This window comes from Ranitomeya variabilis, chromosome 2 (genome assembly GCF_051348905.1).
Source record: "Ranitomeya variabilis isolate aRanVar5 chromosome 2, aRanVar5.hap1, whole genome shotgun sequence".
In the NCBI taxonomy this organism is placed as follows: domain Eukaryota; kingdom Metazoa; phylum Chordata; class Amphibia; order Anura; family Dendrobatidae; genus Ranitomeya; species Ranitomeya variabilis.
In genome coordinates, this window is record NC_135233.1 from 1,007,753,472 (window position 1) to 1,007,776,054 (window position 22,583).

A 22,583-nucleotide genomic window follows, 5' to 3' on the forward strand; every position below is an offset into this window, starting at 1 on the left:
ACATAATTACCAAGGTTTTGCTGCCACTGGGTACAAATCCTTCATAATACATTGTTTTACTTGTAATTATTTTTACAAACTGAACCTACCGCAGTTAGGACACACTATTGTGATTTTCCTGCATTTTGTCGACAAGCTATATTATCTTAATTCCTTTTTACTTTGGTTGGCTAATGAAAGCAATATATAAGAGAACATAATATGATTTTTTAAAGAGTGGTCTGATACCTATGAAGACATCCTGGTTCAATAAAGGTGTTTGAGAAGTGACAACATCTTCAGTGTTCCTAACACTAAAGTGAAACGTATTCTCATCAGGGGGCGGTGATAGAAGCAGTGTGAGTGATACCAGTGCTGACTCACGATGATGTTCTGTTTCAGGAGAGGACGATAGACACTGCGGAGAAGTGAGTTCAGCTCCGGCCTCCTGTGACGTCTTATTTGAGACTCCTCTCAAATGAAACGTCACAAGAAGTAAAGTTAAAAAAAACACATATAGGAAATAGCATGATAGAGATATAGAGCGACGCTAATTATAAAACTGTTTAAGATTATTTATTTATAAAGGGCTTTATAGGTATTGGATCACCCCTTTAATTTTTAAATCAAAAGACTTTGAGAAAATGTATGGATACCTTCAAGTTTGTCTTACCTGTACAGCATATGCATCAAGTTTCTCAAAGTTCTTCAAGTTGACGGGCATTGACTTGAGACAGCATTTATCCCATGGGTAAGCTGAAAAAATATTCTTTAGTAAATGATACATGTAAAAGTTTGACAGCAAATGTTGTGATTTGTATTAATATTCTAGAAAAAAAAGGAACTATAATTTAGCCCAACAATAAAGAGGAAATGAGGACTTAATTTCAGATTTGGATCTATTTCAGAACATCGTTATCCTTCTTTCCTTGGACAAGACTGTGCCTCATATACTCTGCAGCAAGTTGACTTGATGTTGTCATTACCACTTAACTTCATATTCTTTAAAATATTTTCTGCCTCTATTCTGCCAATAATGTATGATTATATTATATAATATAAATTATATGATTATTATTGCCAATATGGACAAAGTGATACTTTAAGTGCCCCCTAAGTGCCAGAATTGAGCTTTTTGTGATAATCATACACATTTGATTAGTAGTCTTCCCTCTATGAGCATGCAAGCAGAGACAGATGTCAATCACTCATTAGGACCGCCCACTGGACTCCTAAGTATTGTAAGAACTGGGATTTAAATGAACAAAATACAGACTATACTAAATCTTCTTCTACTATATATCTGTCTACTCAGCTTCTATTGCCTACAACATATTACCTGCAGATCAGACATTTTGAATATGACAGATTTCCTGTAAATTTTTTCTATGAGATAAGTTCTGCTCTTTTTCCTATCATGTCTATGGGCCGTCTCTATTACATCTCATCCCAATTATCCTAAAATAAGACTGACATGTAATATGAGACACAGTGCACGCATGGAAAAAAGCAGAGAACATCTACAACCTCTGGACGGAAGTATTGAGCCGATCAGACTATGTTCCCACATTGAGTTTTTGGCGCTGTGTATTTTCGCTGTCAATAACGCAGCATCTTACATTTCCAGCAAGGTTGATGGGATTTATAGAAATCTCCTGCCCACTGTGCTTTTCTTTATGCTGCGTAAACTGACCTGCGGTGCGTGTTTCAAGTCCGCAACTTGTCATTGTCTCTTGCGGGTACACTAAGGTTTCTGCGTGAATTGTTACCATAGACGCATTAGATGCAGAAAATGCGCACATGCGCTTTTAGTGCGTCTCCACTGTGAAAAAGTGTCAAACACACATGTAATCCACACATGACTATATCAATAAAGTGTTGTCATGGCCAAATACCAGAAACAAAAACAAAGCAGCTTTATTTATTTAACCCATGATGACACATCAAAAAGAGACAAAAAAGCATCAAAACTTGATAAAAGTGCATGTAAAAAATGCAGGAAAAAATACAAAGAAAAAAACACAAGTGACCTGATTTACTTACTAGGAGCAGAAATGGTGCAAAAAATTTGCATCATCAAAAACTCACCAAAAGCTCATTGTGGGAATGTAGCCATACGGTTCTGAAGCCAAGAGCTTATTTATAAGGTTCTTATTTCATAGAACTTAAGGGTACGTTCACACATTGCAGATTTTGTTTCAGAGGGTTTTGCAACTGTCCCATTCATCTGACACAACCTCATTCAGCAAAATCCGCAGCGTTAGAATTCACCCAAGAGCTCATCCGTTTTTTGTGTACAAGCATTATCCATGCTTTTCACAGATACGGTAGTACTCATACCTATAGCAGAGAATGGGGCCCTTCACATGTCCAACATGGAAACGTGTGTGATATTGATCCGGGAATCAGAGCAATTCTATAGGTCCGTGAAAAAAAAAAAATCTGTTTTTCACATGACTGCTAGATAGGAAAAGAAAAACATGGACCAAACTCTGATGGTAAAAAGTGACACATTGGCCAAACTCTGATCAGTTGTTCCGTACTAGAAATACTGATCACTTCCTGAATGAGCTCTAAAGGTGCAGTCAACAACATGGCACCTTTAGGGGGCAGAAATCCTATTTATTGCCACCAAAACAGCTCCATTTTGGTAATTGGAACAGTCGCAGACATTTCTGTAGCCGCTCCTCAACCCATAGTTCTCCTTGAATGATCTTTCAGCCACTTTGTAAAACAATTCTAGTATGGGGGTCGTTGTATCTCAGACCTCTTTTACTATATGGTTGTACATAACTTGGATTTCGGATGTTTTGGAGTAAATAGTAAGGGTCCATCTTACCATAGAAGTCTTTGGCACTGGGCTGTGACATCTGCTCCCATCTGCTGCCATTCCAGGTAGGAACTGTAACATCTGCAAGATATATACACAGTGTTCCAGTCCGCTCTCACATGACAGGCAAACGTCCATGTAACCTTGAAAGCCGTCGTGTGTTGGCAGCTGAACTAGCGCAGCTCGGTGCGTTTGTCCTCTGTGTAGACATTAACCCCTTCATGACCCAGCCTATTTTGACCTTAATGACCTGGCTGTTTTTTGCAATTCTGACCAGTGTCCCTTTATGAGGTAATAACTCAGGAACGCTTCAACGGATCCTAGCGGTTCTGAGATTGTTTTTTCGTGACATATTGGGCTTCATGTTAGTGGTATATTTAGGTCGATAATTTTTGCGTTTATTTGTGAAGAAAATGCAAATTTGGCTAAAATTTTGAAAATTTTGCAATTTTCAAATTTTGAATTTTTATTCTGTTAAACAAGAGTGTTATGTGACACAAAATAGTTAATAAATAACATTTCCCACATGTCTACTTTACATCAGCACAATTTTGGAAACAAAATTTTTTTTTTCTAGGAAGTTATAAGGGTTAAAATTTGACCAGCAATTTCTCATTTTTACAACGAAATTTACAAAACCATTTTTTTTAGGGACCACCTCACATTTGAAGTCAGTTTGAGGGGTCTATATGGCTGAAAATACCCAAAAGTGACACCATTCTAAAAACTGCACCCCTCAAGGTACTCAAAACCACATTCAAGAAGTTTATTAACCCTGGTGTTTCACAGCAGCAGAAGCAACATGTAAGGAAAAAATGAACATTTAACTTTTTAGTCACAAAAATGATCTTTTAGCAACAATTTTTTCATTTTCCCAAGGGTAAAAAGAGAAACTGGACCCCAAAAGTTATTGTACAATTTGTCCTGAGTATGCCGATACCCCATATGTGGGGGGAACCACTGTTTGGGCGCACGACAGGGCTCGGAAGGGAAGGAGCGCCATTTGACTTTTTCAATGAAAAATTGGCTCCAATCTTTAGCGGACACCATGTCGCGTTTGGAGAGCCCCTGTGTGCCTAAACATTGGAGCTCCCCCACAACTGACCCCATTTTGGAAACTAGACCCCCCAAGGAGCTTATCTGGATGCATAGTGAGCACTTTGAACCCCCAGGTGCTTCACAAATTGATCCGCAAAAATGAAAAAGTACTTTTTTTTCACAAAAAATTTCTTTTATCCTCAATTTTTTCATTTTCACATGGGCAACAGGATAAAATGGACCCTAAAATGTGTTGGGCAATTGCTCCTGAGTACAACGATACCTCATATGTGGTAGCAAACCACTGTTTGTGCACACGGCAGGGCTCGGAAGGGAAGGAGCGCCATTTTACTTTTGAATGAAAAATTAGCTCCAATCGCTAGCGGACACCATGTCGCGTTTGGAGAGCCCCTGTGTGCCTAAACATTGGAGCACCTCCACATGTGACCCCATTTTGGAAACTAGACCCCCCAATGAACTTATCTAGATGCATAGTGAGCACTTTGAACCCCCAGGTGCTTCACAAATTGATCCGTAAAAGTGAAAAAGTACTTTTTTTTCACAAAAAAATTCTTTTAGCCTCAATTTGTTCATTTCCACATGGGCAACAGGATAAAATGGATCCAAAAATTTATTGGGCAATTTCTCCTGAGTACACTGGTACCTTACATGTGGGGGTAAACCACTGTTTTGGCACACGGCAGGGCTCGGAAGGGAAGGAGTGTCATTTGACTTTTTGAATGAAAAATTAGCTCCAATCGTTAGCGGACACCATGTCGCGTTTGGAGAGCACCTGTGTACCTAAACATTGGAGCTCCCCCACATGTGACCCCATTTTGGAAACTAGACCTCCCATGGAACTAATCTAGATGTGCGGTGACCACTTTAAACCCCCAAGTGCTTCACAGAAGTTTATAAAGCAGAGCTGTGAAAATAAAAAATCATTTTTCTTTCCTCAAAAATTATTTTTTAGCCCGCAATTTTTTATTTTCACAGTAGTAACAGGAGAAATTGGACCCCAAAAGTTGTTGTCCAGTTTGTCCTGAATACATTAATACCCCATATGTGGGGGTAAACCTCTGCTTGGGCACACGTCGAGGCTCGGAAGGGAAGTAGTGACTTTTGAAATGCAGACTTTGATGGAATGGTCCGCAGGCGTCATGTTGCGTTTGCAGAGCCCCTGATGTGCCTAAACAGTAGAAACCCTCCACAAGTGACCCCATTTTGGAAACTAGACCTCCCAAGGAACTTATCTAGATATGTGGTGAGCACTTTGACCCCCAAAGTGCTTCGCAAAAGTTTACAACGCAGAGCCGTGAAAATAAAAAATCATTTTTCTTTCCTCTAAAATTATGTTTTAGCAAGCAATTTTTTAGTTTCACAAGGGTAGCAGGAGAAATTGGACCCCAATAATTGTTGCCCAGTTTGTCCTGAGTATGCTGTTACCCCATATGTGGGGGGGAACCACTGTTTCGGCACACGTCGGGGCTCGGAAGGGAAGTAGTGACGTTTTGGAATGTAGACTTTGATGGAATGGTCTGCGGGCATCACGTTGCGTTTGCAGAGCCCCTGATGTGCCTAAACAGTAGAAACCCCCCACAATTGACCCTCTTTTGGAAACTAGACCCCCCAAAGAACTTATCTAGATGTGTGGTGAGCACTTTGAACCCCCAAGTGCTTCACAGAAGTTTACAACGCAGAGCCGTGAAAATAAAAAATCATTTTTCTTTCCTCAAAAATGATGTTTAGCAAGCAATTTTTTATTTTCACAAGGGTAACAGGAGAAATTGGACCACAATAGTTGTTGCCCAGTTTGTCCTGAGTACACTGATATCCCATATGTGGGGGTAAACCACTGTTTAGGCACACGTTGGGGCTCGGAAGGGAAGTAGTAACTTTTGAAATGCCCCCACAATTGACCCTCTTTTGGAAACTAGACCCCCCAAGGAACTTATCTAGATGTGTGGTGAGCACTTTGAACCCCCAAGTGCTTCACAGAAGTTTACAACGCAGAGCCGTGAAAATAAAAAATCATTTTTCTTTCCTCAAAAATGATGTTTAGCAAGCAATTTTTTATTTTCACAAGGGTAACAGGAGAAATTGGACCACAATAGTTGTTGCCCAGTTTGTCCTGAGTACACTGATACCCCATATGTGGGGGTAAACCACTGTTTAGGCACACGTTGGGGCTCGGAAGGGAAGTAGTAACTTTTGAAATGCAGACTTTGATGGAATGGTCTGCGGGCGTCACGTTGCATTTGCAGAGCCCCTGATGTGCCTAAACAGTAGAAACACCCCACAAGTGACCCCATTTTGGAAACTAGACCCCCCAAGGAACTTATCTAGATGTGTGGTGAGCACTTTGAACCCCCAAGTGCTTCACAGAAGTTTATGACGCAGAGCCGTGAAAATAAAAAATAATTTTTCATTCCTCTAAAATTATGTTTTAGCAAGCAATTTTTTATTTTTGCAAGGGTAACAGGAGAAATTGGACCCCAATAATTGTTGCCCAGTTTGTCCTGAGTATGCTGTTACCCCATATGTGGGGGTAAACCACTGATTGGGTGCACGTCGGGGCTCGGAAGGGAGGGAGCACCATTTGACTTTTTGAACGCAAGATTGGCTGGAATCAATGGTGGCGCCATGTTGCGTTTGGAGACCCCTGATGTGCCTAAAAAGTGGAAGCCCCTCAATCCTAACTCCAACAATCACCCCAACACACCCCTAACCCTAATTCCAACTCTAGCCATGACCCTAATCACAACCCTAACCCCAACACACCCCTAACCACAACCCTAACCCCAACACAACCCTAACCCTAACCATAACGCTAACCACAGGCCTAATCTTAACCCTATTTCCAATCCTAGCCCTAATTCCAACCCTAACTCTAATTCCAACCCTAACCCTAAGGATATGTGCCCACGTTGCGGATTCGTGTGAGATTTTTCTGCACCATTTTTGAAAAATCCACAGGTAAAAGGCACTGCGTTTTACCTGCGGATTTACCGCAGATTTCCAGTGTTTTTTGTGCGGATTTCAGCTGCGGATTCCTATTGAAGAACAGGTGTAAAATGCTGCGGAATCCGCACAAAGAATTGACATGCTGCGGAAAATACAACACAGCGTTTCCGCGCGGTATTTTCCGCACCATGGGCACAGCGGATTTGGTTTTCCATAGGTTTACTTGGTACTGTAAACCTGATGGAAGACTGCTACGAATCCGCAGCGGCCAATCCGCTGCGGATCCGCAGCCAAATCCGCACCGTGTGCACATAGCCTAATTCTAACCCTAACCCTAGTTCTAACCCTAGCCCTAGGCCTAACCCTAACCCTAGCCCTAACCCTAACTCTAATGCTAACCCTAGCCCTAACCCTAACCCTAACCCTAACCCTAGTGCAGAAAAAAAAATATTTTCTTTATTTTATTATTGTCCCTACCTATGGGGGTGATAAAGGGGGGGTTCATTTACTATTTTTTTTATTTTGATCACTGTGATAAGTTTTATCACAGTGATCAAAATGTACCTGGAACGAATCTGCCTGCCGGCAGATTCGGCGGGCGCACTGCGCATGCGCCCGCCATTTTGGAAGATGGCGGCACCCATAGAGAAGACGGACGGACTCCGGGAGGCTCGGTAAGTATGAGGGGGGGGGGGATCGGAGCATGAAGGGGTGGATCGGAGCACGGGGGGGTGGATCGGAGCACGGGGGGGGGTGGATCGGAGCACGGGGGAGCGGGCAGGAGGACAGGGGAGCGGGCAGGCGGACGGAGGGGACTACGGGACAGAACGGAGGACTGGGGATGCGATCGGTGGCTGTGGGGGGGGGCACATCAGGGTCTCCCGCCATGGCCGATGATATTGCAGCATCGGCCATGGCTGGATTGTAATATTTCAACACTTTTTATAGGTGAAATATTACGAATTGCTCTGATTGGCTGTTGCACTTTCAACAGCCAATCAGAGCGATCGTAGCCACGAGGGGGTGAAGCCACCCCCCTGGGCTGAAGTACCACTCCCCCTGTCCCTGCAGAACGGGTGAAATTGGAGTTAACCCTTTCACCCGATCTGCAGGGACACGATCCCTCCATGACGCCACATAGGCATCACAGGTTGGATTGGCACCGACTTTCATGACGCCTACGTTGCGTCACAGGTCGGGAAGGGGTTAATGAACCTTCCTCTTAATATAAAAAAACTTGTAAATAATTTGCCCCCATGTGTCAAGCAAAAAAGAATCTCTTTTCAGCTGCTCCTTAGAGTACGTTCAAGTGAACAAATTTTCCATCTGTGCGGAGAACGGGTGGCACATGGACCCAATGTTAGCCTATGCACCCAGGCTACTCTTCATGCGGAGGGCAGACACGTGTGAAAAAAATAGCGGCATGCTCTAGTCTGGCCAGATCTATGGATCAGACCAGTGCATTTAAAAAACTGGCAGCTCTTGCACCCAAATCTGCACTCGGAGCCATACATATTTATTTTTTATACATTTTTTTATATAATCGGAGGTCTGGCGCTCAGCCCTGTAACACTGTAGTGCCGGGATCCGATCCTGGGTTCAAATACAACATCTATATGAAAGTTGTCTGTGCTCCTCGTCGTTGCATGCGTTTCCTTTAGGTACTCGTGCTTTATGTGTTGGCAGATATGCAACAGATACAGACTTATTTGTGTGCAGGAGGAGTTTACACTTTTCTGACAGATGGCGATGTTGTTACTGTTATATGTTTAGTTGAATGTAATGCATATACTTGTTGTACTTTGGCTTCACTTTCTCTCTAGTAAAAGGTCCTTCAGACTTCCTGTTATGCTGTATTAAGAAGCTGATGCATGTACCTCATGTTCTGAGTAGATAAAAGTTGAATTACCCCATGTAATCTACTCTCACAAGTTTCTTCTGCGACCAAACTGTGCAACATCATGAGGTCAATTGGATTCCTATGAAATTTGCCCTAGTTTGTTTTTGTAAAATAGGAAAGAGTAGATTGTCATCCGATTGGGGAAAGGCCCTGATGTGAATGGTGACGACCTCTGTACGTCGCTGCGGAATATGTTGGCACTATAAGGACAGGCAATAAATAATATATATCTGTATGCCATGAATTTGCCCCAGTGAAGGCTGCAGACAACCAGAACTTGATTTCTTCACTGTATGAAAGAAAGTAGAAAGAAAGTAGAAGGAAAATGGAAACAGAAGAGCCCATCCGAGGCTTACAGAAGGTGAAGTTATGGAATTATATCTCCCATTGTGCTTTACCTGCCCCAGCTCATCCTCACAGCTCTCCTCCAAGGGTTGTTAAAGGTGAACATTACATGAAGATATTCACCTTTCACCAGGCAATAAGCATTATATGCAGAAAGCAGCCGAGTGGGAGGAACAGGGAAGGAGGAACTTCTTAGAATCTCCAGCTCTCATGTGCTGTTGTGCTTAAAGGCAATCTGTCAGCAGTTTTTTTCTATATAATCTGAGGACAGCATGTAGTAGAGGTTGAGACAATGATTTCAGCAATGTGTCACTTATTAGGCTGTGTGCTGTTGTTTCAATAAATTAACTGTTTTATCAGCAGGAGATTATCACTAAAGGACTACAGCTCTCGTGCATCCTGGTCCAACTCCGTCCCATCACTTATTAGCATCTTACTCTCAATAGACAATATACACAGAAAGCTGTGGTGTGAGTGGGGGCAAAAAATGCTGATTGTATCACAACTGCTGCTGCAGCGCCCCAGAGTCCTGGTCGTTGCAGTACTGATGCTCCGCCACTAAGGGGAGTGATGGTACGTCTGGTGGCACTGAAGGAGTTCACCTGACTAGGTATCACAGACACACAGTACACTTCACACTCCAGCCACCAGGAGGAGTGGTTCTATTTAGTAGGCCACTCCTCACAGTCTGGTAAAACTGGGGGTTGGACAGGAAGTCAGGGGGAAGAGAGCCCGGGAGAGTAAAAGAGAGGATCTGTCAAGGAGGGGATCCTGATAGCGGGCCTGAAAAGAGAGAGATTGTTACGGAGTCGCGCCTGCACTATCTTGCGGCGGCATCTTAAGAAAGGACACGAGGCGAAGGATACTGTGGAAAAGTGAGAAGAGTGATCACAGCATTTAGGAGAAGGCACCAGAAGGAGTCGTGCCGTGGGACCGAGGCAACATCCTTCTGAGGCGCATAGCCGGTGGCCGGGGCACCGAGAAAGTAAGAGACTTTATGTACAACTTTGAACACGGCAGGACAGCTAATCATAGGTTGGTTGTCTCACCCAAATCGCTTAAGCAGACCAAGGAGGCAATTGTGGGAGAGGGGCGACTCTAGGGTCCCAGAATAGCTCCAGGCCTCCCCGTCATACGGGTGCGTCCTAGCCAGATCATCTGGGGGACAGAGAGGAAGAACATCAAACGCAGACACAGCGGTTGTGAGGACTATCCCGTGGTGCTCAGCAGGGAAGGACTACAACATATAGGCGCTAGGAGGTAGGCACTGATTTCCACCTGCAAGGAGAACTCTGGATGTGCCATCGGACCAGCCGGACTCTCACCGCCCGGTTAACCGTATTCCAGACTGAGGATCCTGAGCCTTCAGTAAAGAGGTAAAGAGACTGCAGCCTGGTGTCCTCGTTAATTACTGCGACCGGCACTGCACCACATCATCATCACCACCCACACATTGAACTGTTATTCCTTTATTGGATCCCCCTTAACAGGGTCACAGGCCGGGGTCTAGCCACCGTGACATCGCCAGAGCCAGAAGGGAGACCCGGTACTTAGGACTCGGTGGCCCTGTGGTAGGGGGCACTCCACTGCACTTAGTAAACTAATTGATACATCGCTGGAATCAGGATCTCTTTTCTTTCATCATGCTTCTTTCAGATGAGGTAGCAAAAGCCTGGTGACAGATTCGCTTTAACCCTCTATGAGATGGTAAGTGTTTAAGTGACTGTGTATATATGTGCATGTGCTACATTGTGTATATACAGGTGCTTCTCACAAAATTAGAATATCATCAGAAAGTTAATTTATTTCAGTTCTTCAATACAAAAAGTGAAACTCATATATTATATAGATTCATTACAGAGTGATCTATTTCAAGTGTTTATTTCTGTTAATGTTGATAATTATGTGGCGCCCCAGGGTCCTGGTCGTCACAGTAGCATTGCTCTCCTCACGGGGAGTGATGTTACGCTTGAAGGCAAGAAGGGATAACTGCAACCAGTTACCACAAACATGCAACACATTCACACTCCAGGCCACCAGGGGGAGCTTTTGATCCTACGTGCTAGGTGACTCCCCATATATATATATATAACTGGTAGTCTGTAGAGAGAGTTAGTTCAGTCTTGCCAGGAAACAGACTGGATCAGTCTGAGGCAAAGAAAGGTTTCACGGAGCTGTGCAGCTGCAGTGCGGCAGTTTCCGGAAAGAGACATACAGAAAGCTTAATTGATTGCCGTGAACATTAAGGAGAGCAAAGCACAGGAGAGGACATCAGAGGAAGACCAGCTCTGAACAGGCTGCCTCCTTCTGAGGTGCAGAGACCGGTAGCCGGAACACCGAGGTTGTAAGGCTCTCTATGACTTACACCAGAGACCGGCAGGACAGCTGAACTCCACGTTACCTGTCCGACCTAATACCCAGGAGGCACGGTGGCACACCTCAGAGGCTGGGACATGCTAGTGTCCCTATAAACCGCCTTAAGCCACCAGTCATACGGGTTATGTCCTATCCTATCCGGGGGACAGAGAGAGAGATAACTGTTATGATCCCAATGGCAGAGGATCTCTGATATTCCGGCAAGATAGCAAAAATATAAATACTGCTCTAGGGAGGTGGAAACTGGGCTAACCGCATACCTGATCCTGACACAAACAACTAAAAGTAGCCGCTGAACGTGCCTACGTTGGTTCTAGACGTCTCGAGCCAGCCGGAGAACTGACTACCCCTAGAGGGAAAAAATAAGACCTCGCTTGCCTCCAGAGAAATTGAACCCCAAAGATATAGAAAGCCCCCAACAAATAATAACGGTGAGGCAAGAGGAAAACACAAACGTAGAGATGAACTAGATTCAGCAAAGTGAGGCCCAATAGTCTAGATAGCAGAAAATAGATAGTGGACTATGCGATTAGCAGAAAACCCTACAAAACATCCACACTGAACATTCAAGAACCCCCACATCGACTGACGGTGTGGAGGGAGAATATCAGCCCCCTAGAGCTTCCAGCGAGTCAAAAATCAAATGTAAAGCAAGCTGGACAAAAACACTGAATAATGCAAACGATCCAAATTGTACAAAACAGACTTAGCTTTTCTTGCATGAGGCAGACTGAAAGGAATCCGGAGGAGACCAAATAGGTCTGGATACAACGATGCCAGGCAAGAGACTGAGTCCAGAGGAGACTCAAATAGGAAACACCCGCTGCTTAACGACACAGCTGGAGCTCAGGCCTGCAACAAGACATACCTAACACAATACCGTTAGTGACCACCAGAGGGAGCCCAGAAACACAGTTCACAACAGTACCCCCCCCCTTGAGGAGGGGTCACCGAACCCTCACCAAGACCCCCAGGGCGATCAGGATGAGCAGCGTGAAAGGCATGAACCAAATCAGCCGCATGAACATCAGAGGCGACAACCCAGGAATTATCCTCCTGACCATAGCCTTTCCACTTAACTAAATACTGGAGTTTCCGTCTAGAGATACGAGAATCCAGAATCTTCTCCACCACGTACTCCAACTCGCCCTCAACCAAAACCGGGGCAGGAGGCTCAACAGCAGGAACCATAGGCACCACGTACCGCCGCAACAAGGACCTATGGAACACATTATGAATAGCAAAAGACGCTGGAAGGTCCAAGCGAAAAGACACCGGGTTAAGGATTTCCAAAATCTTATAAGGACCGATAAAGCGAGGCTTGAACTTAGGAGAGGAGACTTTCAAAGGAACATGCCGAGAAGACAACCAAACCAAATCCCCAACACGAAGTCGGGGACCCACACCGCGGCGGCGGTTGGCTAACCGCTGGGCCTTGTCTTGTGACAATTTCAAATTGTCCACCACATGGTTCCAAATCCGCTGCAACCTATCCACCACAGAATCAACCCCAGGACAGTCAGAAGGTTCAACCTGACCCGAGGAGAAACGAGGATGAAAACCAGAGTTGCAGAAAAAGGGTGAAACCAAGGTGGCAGAACTAGCCCGATTATTAAGGGCAAACTCGGCCAGTGGCAAAAAGGTAACCCAGTCATCCTGATCAGCAGAAACAAAACATCTCAAATAAGTCTCTAACGTCTGATTAGTTCGCTCGGTCTGGCCATTAGTCTGAGGATGAAAAGCCGACGAAAAAGACAAATCAATACCCATCTTAGCACAAAAGGATCGCCAGAATCTGGACACAAACTGGGATCCTCTGTCAGATACAATATTCTCAGGGATGCCATGCAAACGAACCACATTCTGAAAGAACAAAGGAACCAAATCAGAGGAGGAAGGCAACTTAGGCAAGGGCACCAAATGGACCATTTTAGAAAAACGATCGCACACCACCCAGATGACAGACATCTTCCGAGACACCGGAAGATCCGAAATGAAATCCATGGAAATGTGCGTCCAAGGCCTCTTCGGGATAGGCAAGGGCAAAAGCAACCCGCTGGCACGAGAACAGCAAGGCTTAGCCCGAGCACAAATCCCACAGGACTGCACAAAAGAACGCACATCCCGCGACAAGGAAGGCCACCAAAAGGACCTGGCCACCAAATCTCTGGTACCGAAAATCCCAGGATGTCCCGCCAACACCGAAGAATGAACCTCAGAAATAACTCTGTTGGTCCATCCATCAGGGACAAACAATCTCTCTGGTGGACAACGATCAGGGATATCAGCCTGAAATTTTTGCAGCCCTCGTCGCAAATCTGGGGAAATGGCAGACAAAATTACTCCCTCTCTGAGAATACCAGCCGGCTCAGAGACTCCCGGAGAATCAGGCACAAAACTCCTAGAAAGTGCATCAGCCTTCACTTTCTTCGAACCAGGCAGGTACGAGACCACAAAGTCAAAACGGGAGAAAAACAATGACCAACGGGCCTGTCTAGGATTCAGGCGCTTGGCAGACTCGAAGTAAATCAGATTTTTATGATCAGTCAAGACCACCACACGATGTCTAGCTCCCTCGAGCCAATGTCGCCACTCCTCAAATGCCCACTTCATGGCCAACAACTCCCGATTACCAACATCGTAGTTCCGCTCAGCAGGCGAAAATTTCCTTGAAAAGAAGGCGCATGGCTTCATCACGGAGCCATCAGAACTTTTTTGCGACAAAACAGCCCCTGCACCAATTTCAGAAGCATCAACTTCAACCTGGAAGGGAAGAGAGACATCCGGCTGGCACAAGACTGGCGCTGAAGTAAACCGACGCTTCAGCTCCCGAAAGGCCTCCACGGCCGCAGGAGACCAATTCGCAACATCAGAACCCTTCTTGGTCATATCCGTCAAAGGTTTAACCACGCTGGAGAAATTAGCGATAAAACGACGGTAAAAATTAGCAAAGCCCAAGAACTTCTGCAGGCTCTTAACAGACGTGGGCTGAGTCCAGTCATGAATGGCACGGACCTTAACTGGGTCCATCTCCACAGTAGAAGGGGAAAAAATAAAACCCAAAAAAGAAACCTTCTGTACCCCAAAGATACATTTTGAGCCCTTCACAAATAGAGCATTCTCCCGCAAAACCCGAAACACCATCCTGACCTGGTTCACATGGGACTCCCAATCATCAGAAAAAACCAAAATATCATCCAGATAAATAATCATAAATTTATCCAGATATTTCCGGAAGATGTCATGCATGAAGGACTGAAACACAGAAGGAGCATTAGATAATCCGAAAGGCATCACCAGGTACTCAAAATGACCCTCAGGCGTATTAAATGCCGTTTTCCATTCATCTCCCTGCTTTATGCGCACAAGGTTATACGCACCACGAAGATCTATCTTGGTAAACAACTGGATCCCTTAATCCGAGCAAACAAATCAGACAACAATGGCAAAGGATACTGAAATTTAACAGTGATCTTATTCAGAAGACGATAATCAATACAAGGTCTCAGAGACCCGTCTTTCTTGCCCACAAAAAAGAATCCTGCACCAAGAGGGGACGAGGATGGGCGAATATGTCCCTTCTCCAAAGACTCCTTTATATAACTCCGCATCGTGGCATGCTCTGGCACAGATAAATTAAAGAGTCGTCCCTTAGGAAACTTTCTACCAGGAATCAAATCTATAGCACAATCACAGTCCCTATGAGGAGGAAGGGCACTGGACCTGGCCTCATTAAATACATCCTGAAAGTCTGACAAAAACTCAGGGATCTCAGAAGGAGTAGAAGAAGCAATAGACACCAATGGAGAATCGCCATGAATCCCCTGACACCCCCAACTAGACACAGTCATAGCTTTCCAATCTAAAACTGGATGATGGGCCTGTAACCATGGCAGACCCAAAACGACAACATCATGCATTTTATACAGTACCAAAAAACGAATCACCTCCTGATGTACAGGAGTCATGCACATGGTCACCTGCGTCCAATACTGAGGTTTATTCTCTGCCAATGGCGTAGAATCAATTCCTCTAAGAGGAATAGGATTTTCCAAAGGCTCCAGGACAAAACCGCAGCGCTTGGCAAACGACAAATCCATCAGACTTAAAGCAGCACCAGAATCCACAAAAGCCATAACTGAGTAAGAAGATAATGAACAAATTAAAGTCACAGACAAAATAAACTTAGGCTGAAAAGTACCAATGGCGACAGGATTAACTTTTTTCTTTAAACGTTTAGAGCATGCTGAGATAACATGTGTTGAATCACCGCAGTAGAAACACAACCCATTTTGACGTCTATGATTTTGTCGCTCGGCTCTGGTCAGAATTCTGTCACATTGCATAGAATCAGGTGACCGTTCAGACAGCACCGCCAAAGGATTATCAGATTTGCGCTCCCGCAAACGTCGATCAATTTGAATGGCTAGAGCCATTGAATCATTTAGACCTGTAGGGATAGGAAACCCCACCATCACATCTTTAATGGCTTCAGAAAGACCATTTCTGAAATTTGCGGCCAGTGCACACTCATTCCATTGAGTAAGCACGGACCATTTCCGAAATTTTTGGCAATATACCTCAGCTTCGTCCTGACCCTGAGAGATAACCAGCAACATTTTTTCAGCCTGATTTTCAAGATTAGGCTCCTCATAAAGCAAACCAAGTGACAGAAAAAACGCATCAACATTCACCAATGTAGGATCTCCTGGCGCCAGAGAGAAGGCCCAATCCTGAGGGTCGCCGCGCAAGAAGGAAATAACAATCTTAACTTGCTGAGCGGAATCACCAGAAGAACGAGGTTTCAGAGACAGAAACAATTTACAATTATTCCTAAAATTCAGGAATTTAGATCTATCTCCAAAAAACGGCTCAGGAATAGGTATTTTTGGTTCAGACATAGGGCTATGGATAACAAAATCCTGAATACTTTGCACCCTAGCAGCAAGCTGATCCACACTAGAAGTCAGAGTCTGGACATTCATATCTGCAGCAGAGTTTCAGCCACTCAGAGAAAAAGGGGATGGAAGAAGCTAGGCAAACTGCAGCAAAAAAAAAACAAACTCAGAACTTCTTTTTAATCCCGCTTCTGCGATGCATTAAACATTTTCTTTTGGCCTGGCATTCTGTTATGATCCCAATGGCAGAGGATCTCTGATATTCCGGCAAGATAGCAAAAATATAAATACTGCTCTAGGGAGGTGGAAACTGGGCTAACCGCATACCTGATCCTGACACAAACAACTAAAAGTAGCCGCTGAACGTGCCTACGTTGGTTCTAGACGTCTCGAGCCAGCCGGAGAACTGACTACCCCTAGAGGGAAAAAATAAGACCTCGCTTGCCTCCAGAGAAATTGAACCCCAAAGATATAGAAAGCCCCCAACAAATAATAACGGTGAGGCAAGAGGAAAACACAAACGTAGAGATGAACTAGATTCAGCAAAGTGAGGCCCAATAGTCTAGATAGCAGAAAATAGATAGTGGACTATGCGATTAGCAGAAAACCCTACAAAACATCCACACTGAACATTCAAGAACCCCCACATCGACTGACGGTGTGGAGGGAGAATATCAGCCCCCTAGAGCTTCCAGCGAGTCAAAAATCAAATGTAAAGCAAGCTGGACAAAAACACTGAATAATGCAAACGATCCAAATTGTACAAAACAGACTTAGCTTTTCTTGCATGAGGCAGACTGAAAGGAATCCGGAGGAGACCAAATAGGTCTGGATACAACGATGCCAGGCAAGAGACTGAGTCCAGAGGAGACTCAAATAGGAAACACCCGCTGCTTAACGACACAGCTGGAGCTCAGGCCTGCAACAAGACATACCTAACACAATACCGTTAGTGACCACCAGAGGGAGCCCAGAAACACAGTTCACAACAGATAACATCTGTGAGGACCTTATGTGAAGCTTTAAGCAGTAAGGGACTACACCACCACGGCGCTAGAGGAAGGCTTTTGATTTCCACCTGGGTAAGGGGACTCCTAACTTGCCTTCAAGCCGGCCAGACCCTGCCTGCCCTGTGATCTGGTGCTCTGGACTGTGGACACTGAAGTCTTCAGTAAGCCAAGGTAAAGAGACTGCAACCTTGTGTCCTCGTTCTTTACTGCACTCCTCATCATCTTCCATCTACACCACGGGAACTTCACCTGTGGGAAGTTATACCATCTAGCTGCCATAACACCACCCCAGAGGGCCCCTTAAAGCAGTGTAGGTCTCCATTGACCGAACACCACAGGTGGCGTCACGAACATAAACTTTATCTCCTTTAAAGACCTTTCCCTTTAACGGTGATGCCCAGGGCCATGGACCGGGTCACCACCATGACATCCCCCTGCGAACCGCAGGACCCGGTACCGAGTACCCCACGGCCCTGTGGGCACGTCAATTATTGCTTACAGCCAATGAAAACTCCAAAAGTCATTATCTCAGTAAATTAGAATAATTAGCAAAAACACCTGCAAAGGCTTCCTCAATGTTCAAAAAGGTTCCTTAGTCTGTGTCAGTAGGCTCCACAATCATGGGGAAGACTGCTGACTTGACAGATGTCCAGAAGGCAGTCATTGACACACTTCACAAGGAGGGTAAGCCACAAAAGGTAATTGCTCAAGAAGCTGGATGTTCACAGTGTGCTGTGTCAAAGCATATTAATGGAAAGTTGAGTGGAAGGAAAAAGTGTGGTGGAAAAAGGAGCACAAGCAACCGGGATAACCACAGCCTTGAAAGGATTGTTAAAAAAAAGGCCATTCAAAAATTTGGGAAGATTCACAAGGAGTGGACTGCTGCTGGAGTCATAGCTTCAAGAGCCACCACACACAGACGTATCTAGGATATGGGCTACAAGTGTCACATGCCTTGTGTCAAGCCACTCATGACCAATAGACAACACCAGAAGCGTCTTACCTAGGCCAAGGAGAAAAAGAACTGGACTGCTGCTCAGAGGTCCAAGGTGTTGTTTTCAGATGAAAGTAAATTTTGAATTTCATTTGGAAATCAAGGTCCCAGAGTCTGGAGGAAGAGTGGTGACGGTGAGGCCACAATCCAAGCTGCTTGAGGTCTAGTGTGAAGTTTCCACAATCAGTGATGGTTTGGGGAGCCATGTCATCTGCTAGTGTAGGTCCACTGTGTTTTATCAAGACCAAAGTCAGCTCAACTGTCTACCAGGAAATTTTAGAGCACTTCATGCTTCCCTCTGTCGACAACCTTTTTGGAGATGGAAGTTTAATTCTCCAGCAGGACATGGACACACTACCAAAAGTACAAATACCTGGTTTAAAAACAGCAGTATCACTGTGCTTGATTAGCAAGCAAACTCACCTGACCTTAACAGGATCGGACTGGGGTGTCTGGGGCCCACAAGGAGAATGGACTCTAGGGGCCCACCCTACAGCTATATACAAATATTGGTTAGTCGTTATCCCCTTTCTAGTGGAGCATTGACTGTAAAACACAGGCGGCTCCTGCACATTTACTGTGTGCCCCCATAACAATTACGGTATTTTACATTAAAGGTTCTATGGTTAAAACAAGTTATCACCGACCCATTGGCTCCACAAGATTGGTGATAGCCTATGTCCGACCATTAGAAACTGCACCGATCGGAAGAATGGGGAAGTTTTATCCATGACAGGACACTTATCCCCATTTTAAAATGCAGCAGCAGTTCAGATGTCTGATCACAGCTCCATTCATTCTCTTTGGGGGCTTCCAGAAAAAAACAAGAGCAGCGCTCGCAGCCACAGAGTGAATGAACGGCTCAGTGGTCAAGTCGGACATGCCAGTCCAGTCTAATGAGGATAAAAGCTCCACATTCTGCTGACTGAGTCCCAGCAGTCAGACCCCCACAAATCAATACGTTATCACTAATCCTATGGAGAGGTGATTACTTTATTCACAGGAGAACCCCCTGCAAGTGCATCTCTGATGCTGTGATCCAAGTATCTAATCTTTAATGGAAATAAAGAATCTTTTCCTAATTAATATCAGAGAGAACAGATGACTGCCATACACAACACAATCCCCTATACCAAGACCAATAATAATACAGGGAAGAAATACCGCCACACCATGAACATGCAGCGCCCCAGAGTCCTGGTCGTTGCAGTACTGATGCTCCGCCGCTAAGGGGGGCTATGGTACGTCTGATGGCACTGAAGGAGTTCACCTGACCAGGTAACACTCACACTACACTTCACACTCCGGCCACCAGGGGGAGTGGTTCTATCTAGTAGGCCACTCCTCACACTCTGGTAAAACTGGGGGTTGGACAGGAAGACAGGGAAAAGTAACTAGGAAGAGCTAGAGAGAGGACCTGTCAGGGATGGGATCCTGACAGATTCCTAAGAAAGGACAAAAAGTGAGAAAACGGGAATACAGCAAAGAGGCGATAGGACCAGAAGGAGTCGTGCTGTAAGATCGAGGCAACATCCTTCTGAGGCGCAAACAGTCGGATGGCCGGAATGCCGAGAAAGTAAGAGACTTTAAGCATTACTTCAAACCACGGCAGGACAGCCAATTATAGGTTGGCTGTCTCACTTAAACACCTAAGCAGACAACGGAGGCAGCTGTGGGAGAGGGGCGACTCTAGAGTCCCGGAAGAACTCCAGGCCTACCCCGTCATACAGGTGCGTCCTAGCCATAACATCTGGGGGACGGAGAGAACGAACATCAGAGACAGACAGAATCAGTTGTGAGGACTATCCTGGGGTGCTCAGCAGGGAAGGACTACAACACACAGGCGCTAGAAGGTAGACACTGATTCCCACCTGCTAAGGGAACTCCAGATGTGCTGTTGGACCGGCCGGTCTCAGCGAGCCCTGTTAACAGTGCTCAGGATTGAGTACCTCCAAACCTTCAGTAAAGAGGTAAAGAGACTGCAACCTGGTGTCCTTGTTATTTACTGCGACCGGCACCACATCACAACAGCATCACTCTCCACCTTAATTGGACGCCCCTCAGCAGGGTCACGGGCCGGGTCTAGCCACCGTGACAACCCCAGAACTGAGACAGAGAGGCCCGGTACCGGGTACCACTCGGCCCTGCGGCAGTGGGGGCGCTTCAAACAGATCACATGTGACCAAATAACACCACATATTACCAGGATATAAGGACCAAATAATACCACATACAAGGAGAAATACTGCCACACCATAACTAGACTACATATTCCACCACAAATTGACCGAATAATACCACATACAGGGGATAAATACCACCACACTGTGACCAGACCACATATTACCATCATATAGGGACTGAATGCTACAATACTGATCATGAATACAAACAACAATAATAACAACACTGTTATCACCACCAGTGATATTACTGTATACACAAGAGCTTTGTATATACTGTCAGTATACAGGTAATACAGTGGTCACTGGTGACATTAAACACATGAGCTCTGTATATAGTGTCAGTGTACAGGTAATACAGTGATTACCGGTGACATTATACACATGAGTTCTGTATATAGTGTATAGTGTACAGGTAATACAGAGATCACTGGTGACATCATACACAGGTGCTCCTTATATAGTGTCAGGGTACAGATAGTACAGGGATCACCTGTGACATTATACACAGGAGCTGTGTATATAGTGTATAGTGTACAGTTAATACAGTGATCACCAGTGACATTATACACAGGAACTCTGTACACAGTATATAGTGTATAGTGTGCATGTACATGTAATACACTGACTCACCAGAGACATCTCTAGTTGAAGTCCTTCTTCTTCGCTTTTCTTCTTCAGTCAGCACAGATCGTCATCACTTCTTCCAGCCAGGACTTGTCTCTGCAAAAAATAACACAGTCATCAATAGCTGGTCGCTTCCAGAGCATTTTCCCCACTTTTTCCCTGACTTCTACACTACGTCAGATGAAGAAAAAAAGCGACGTAGTGCCGCCCTGCACAGTAACAGGACCCCCCTTTTGGTCCCTCCATGGAAAACAGTTTCCTAAAAACTAAATTGTATTACAGTAGTAATATTGTCCCTTAACTGGACCCTAAAGAAATTATCCTCCCCACTTGTCACCATAAACAAATAAAGCATGTTCCTCATTCTGGCCCCCCTATAGTAATTAAGTCCCTTATCCTGGCCCCCTTTATTTAATAATCTCACCCAGCCTGGCCCCCTTTATTTAATAATCTCGCCGAGCCTGACCCCCTATGTCCCTTGCCCCCTATGTCCCTTGTGCAGCCTGGCCCCCAGATATCGATACTGGCCCCCATATGTCCCTTGTCCTACCCCCCATATATCTCTCCTGGACCCCCATATATCCATCCTGGTCTATTGTCCTGGCCTCCCCCCATAAATCCCATCCTGGTTCCCCCCATATATCCATCCTGGTCCCTTGACCTGCCCCCATAAATCCATCGTGCCCCCCCATATATTGATCCTGGCCCCCCATATATATGCATCTTGATTCTACCATATAGCCATTCTGGCCCCCCATATATATGCATCCTGGCTCCACCATATATATCCATCCTTGTTCTGCCCCCCCCCATACATCCTCCTGGCCCCCATATATATCCATTCTGGTCCCCCATATATATGCATCCTGTTCTCTTGTCCTGCCCCCCCATAAATCCAACCTGGCCCCCCGTATATCGATCCTGGACCCCCGTATATATGCACCCTGGCTCTACCATATATACATATATATACCGTATATCCAACCTGGCTCCCCATATATATGCATACTGGCCCCCCATATATATACATTATGTTCCCTTATCCTGCCCCCCATAAATCCATCCTGGCCCCCCATGTATCGATCCTGGCCCCCCCACACATATGCATCCTGGCCTCTACCTTATATCCATCCTTGCATCCTGGCCTCTACCTTATATCCATCCTGGTCGCCCATATATCTGCATCCTGTCCCCCCATATATATATCCTGGCCTACCCATTTGTATCCATCCTGGCTCCCCGTGCCCCATATGTATCCATCCTAGCCCCTCATGTGAATTCATCCTGGTCCTTTGTCCTGCCCCCCATATATCCTTCCTGCCGCCCCCCCCCCCCCCCCTTATATCCATCCTGGTCCTTTTTTCCGCACCCCCATATATCCATCCCGCCACCCCCTTATATCCATCCTGGTCCTTTTTTCCACCCCCACATATATCCAT

The 22,583-nt window shown here is 45.2% G+C and overlaps 1 protein-coding gene across 1 annotated transcript in view; it reads right to left on the reverse strand.

Annotated features, from left to right (window-relative positions):
- The window catches only part of KY (kyphoscoliosis peptidase), a 114,605-nt gene that overhangs the window by 40,448 nt on the left and 51,574 nt on the right, over positions 1 to 22,583 (reverse strand). The window contains exons 4-5 of the mRNA XM_077291283.1: positions 2,819 to 2,890; positions 653 to 735 (exon numbers count right to left, since the gene is read on the reverse strand). Of these exons, the coding sequence (XP_077147398.1) occupies positions 653 to 735; positions 2,819 to 2,890 (155 nt within the window). The remainder of the gene's footprint in view (positions 1 to 652; positions 736 to 2,818; positions 2,891 to 22,583) is intronic.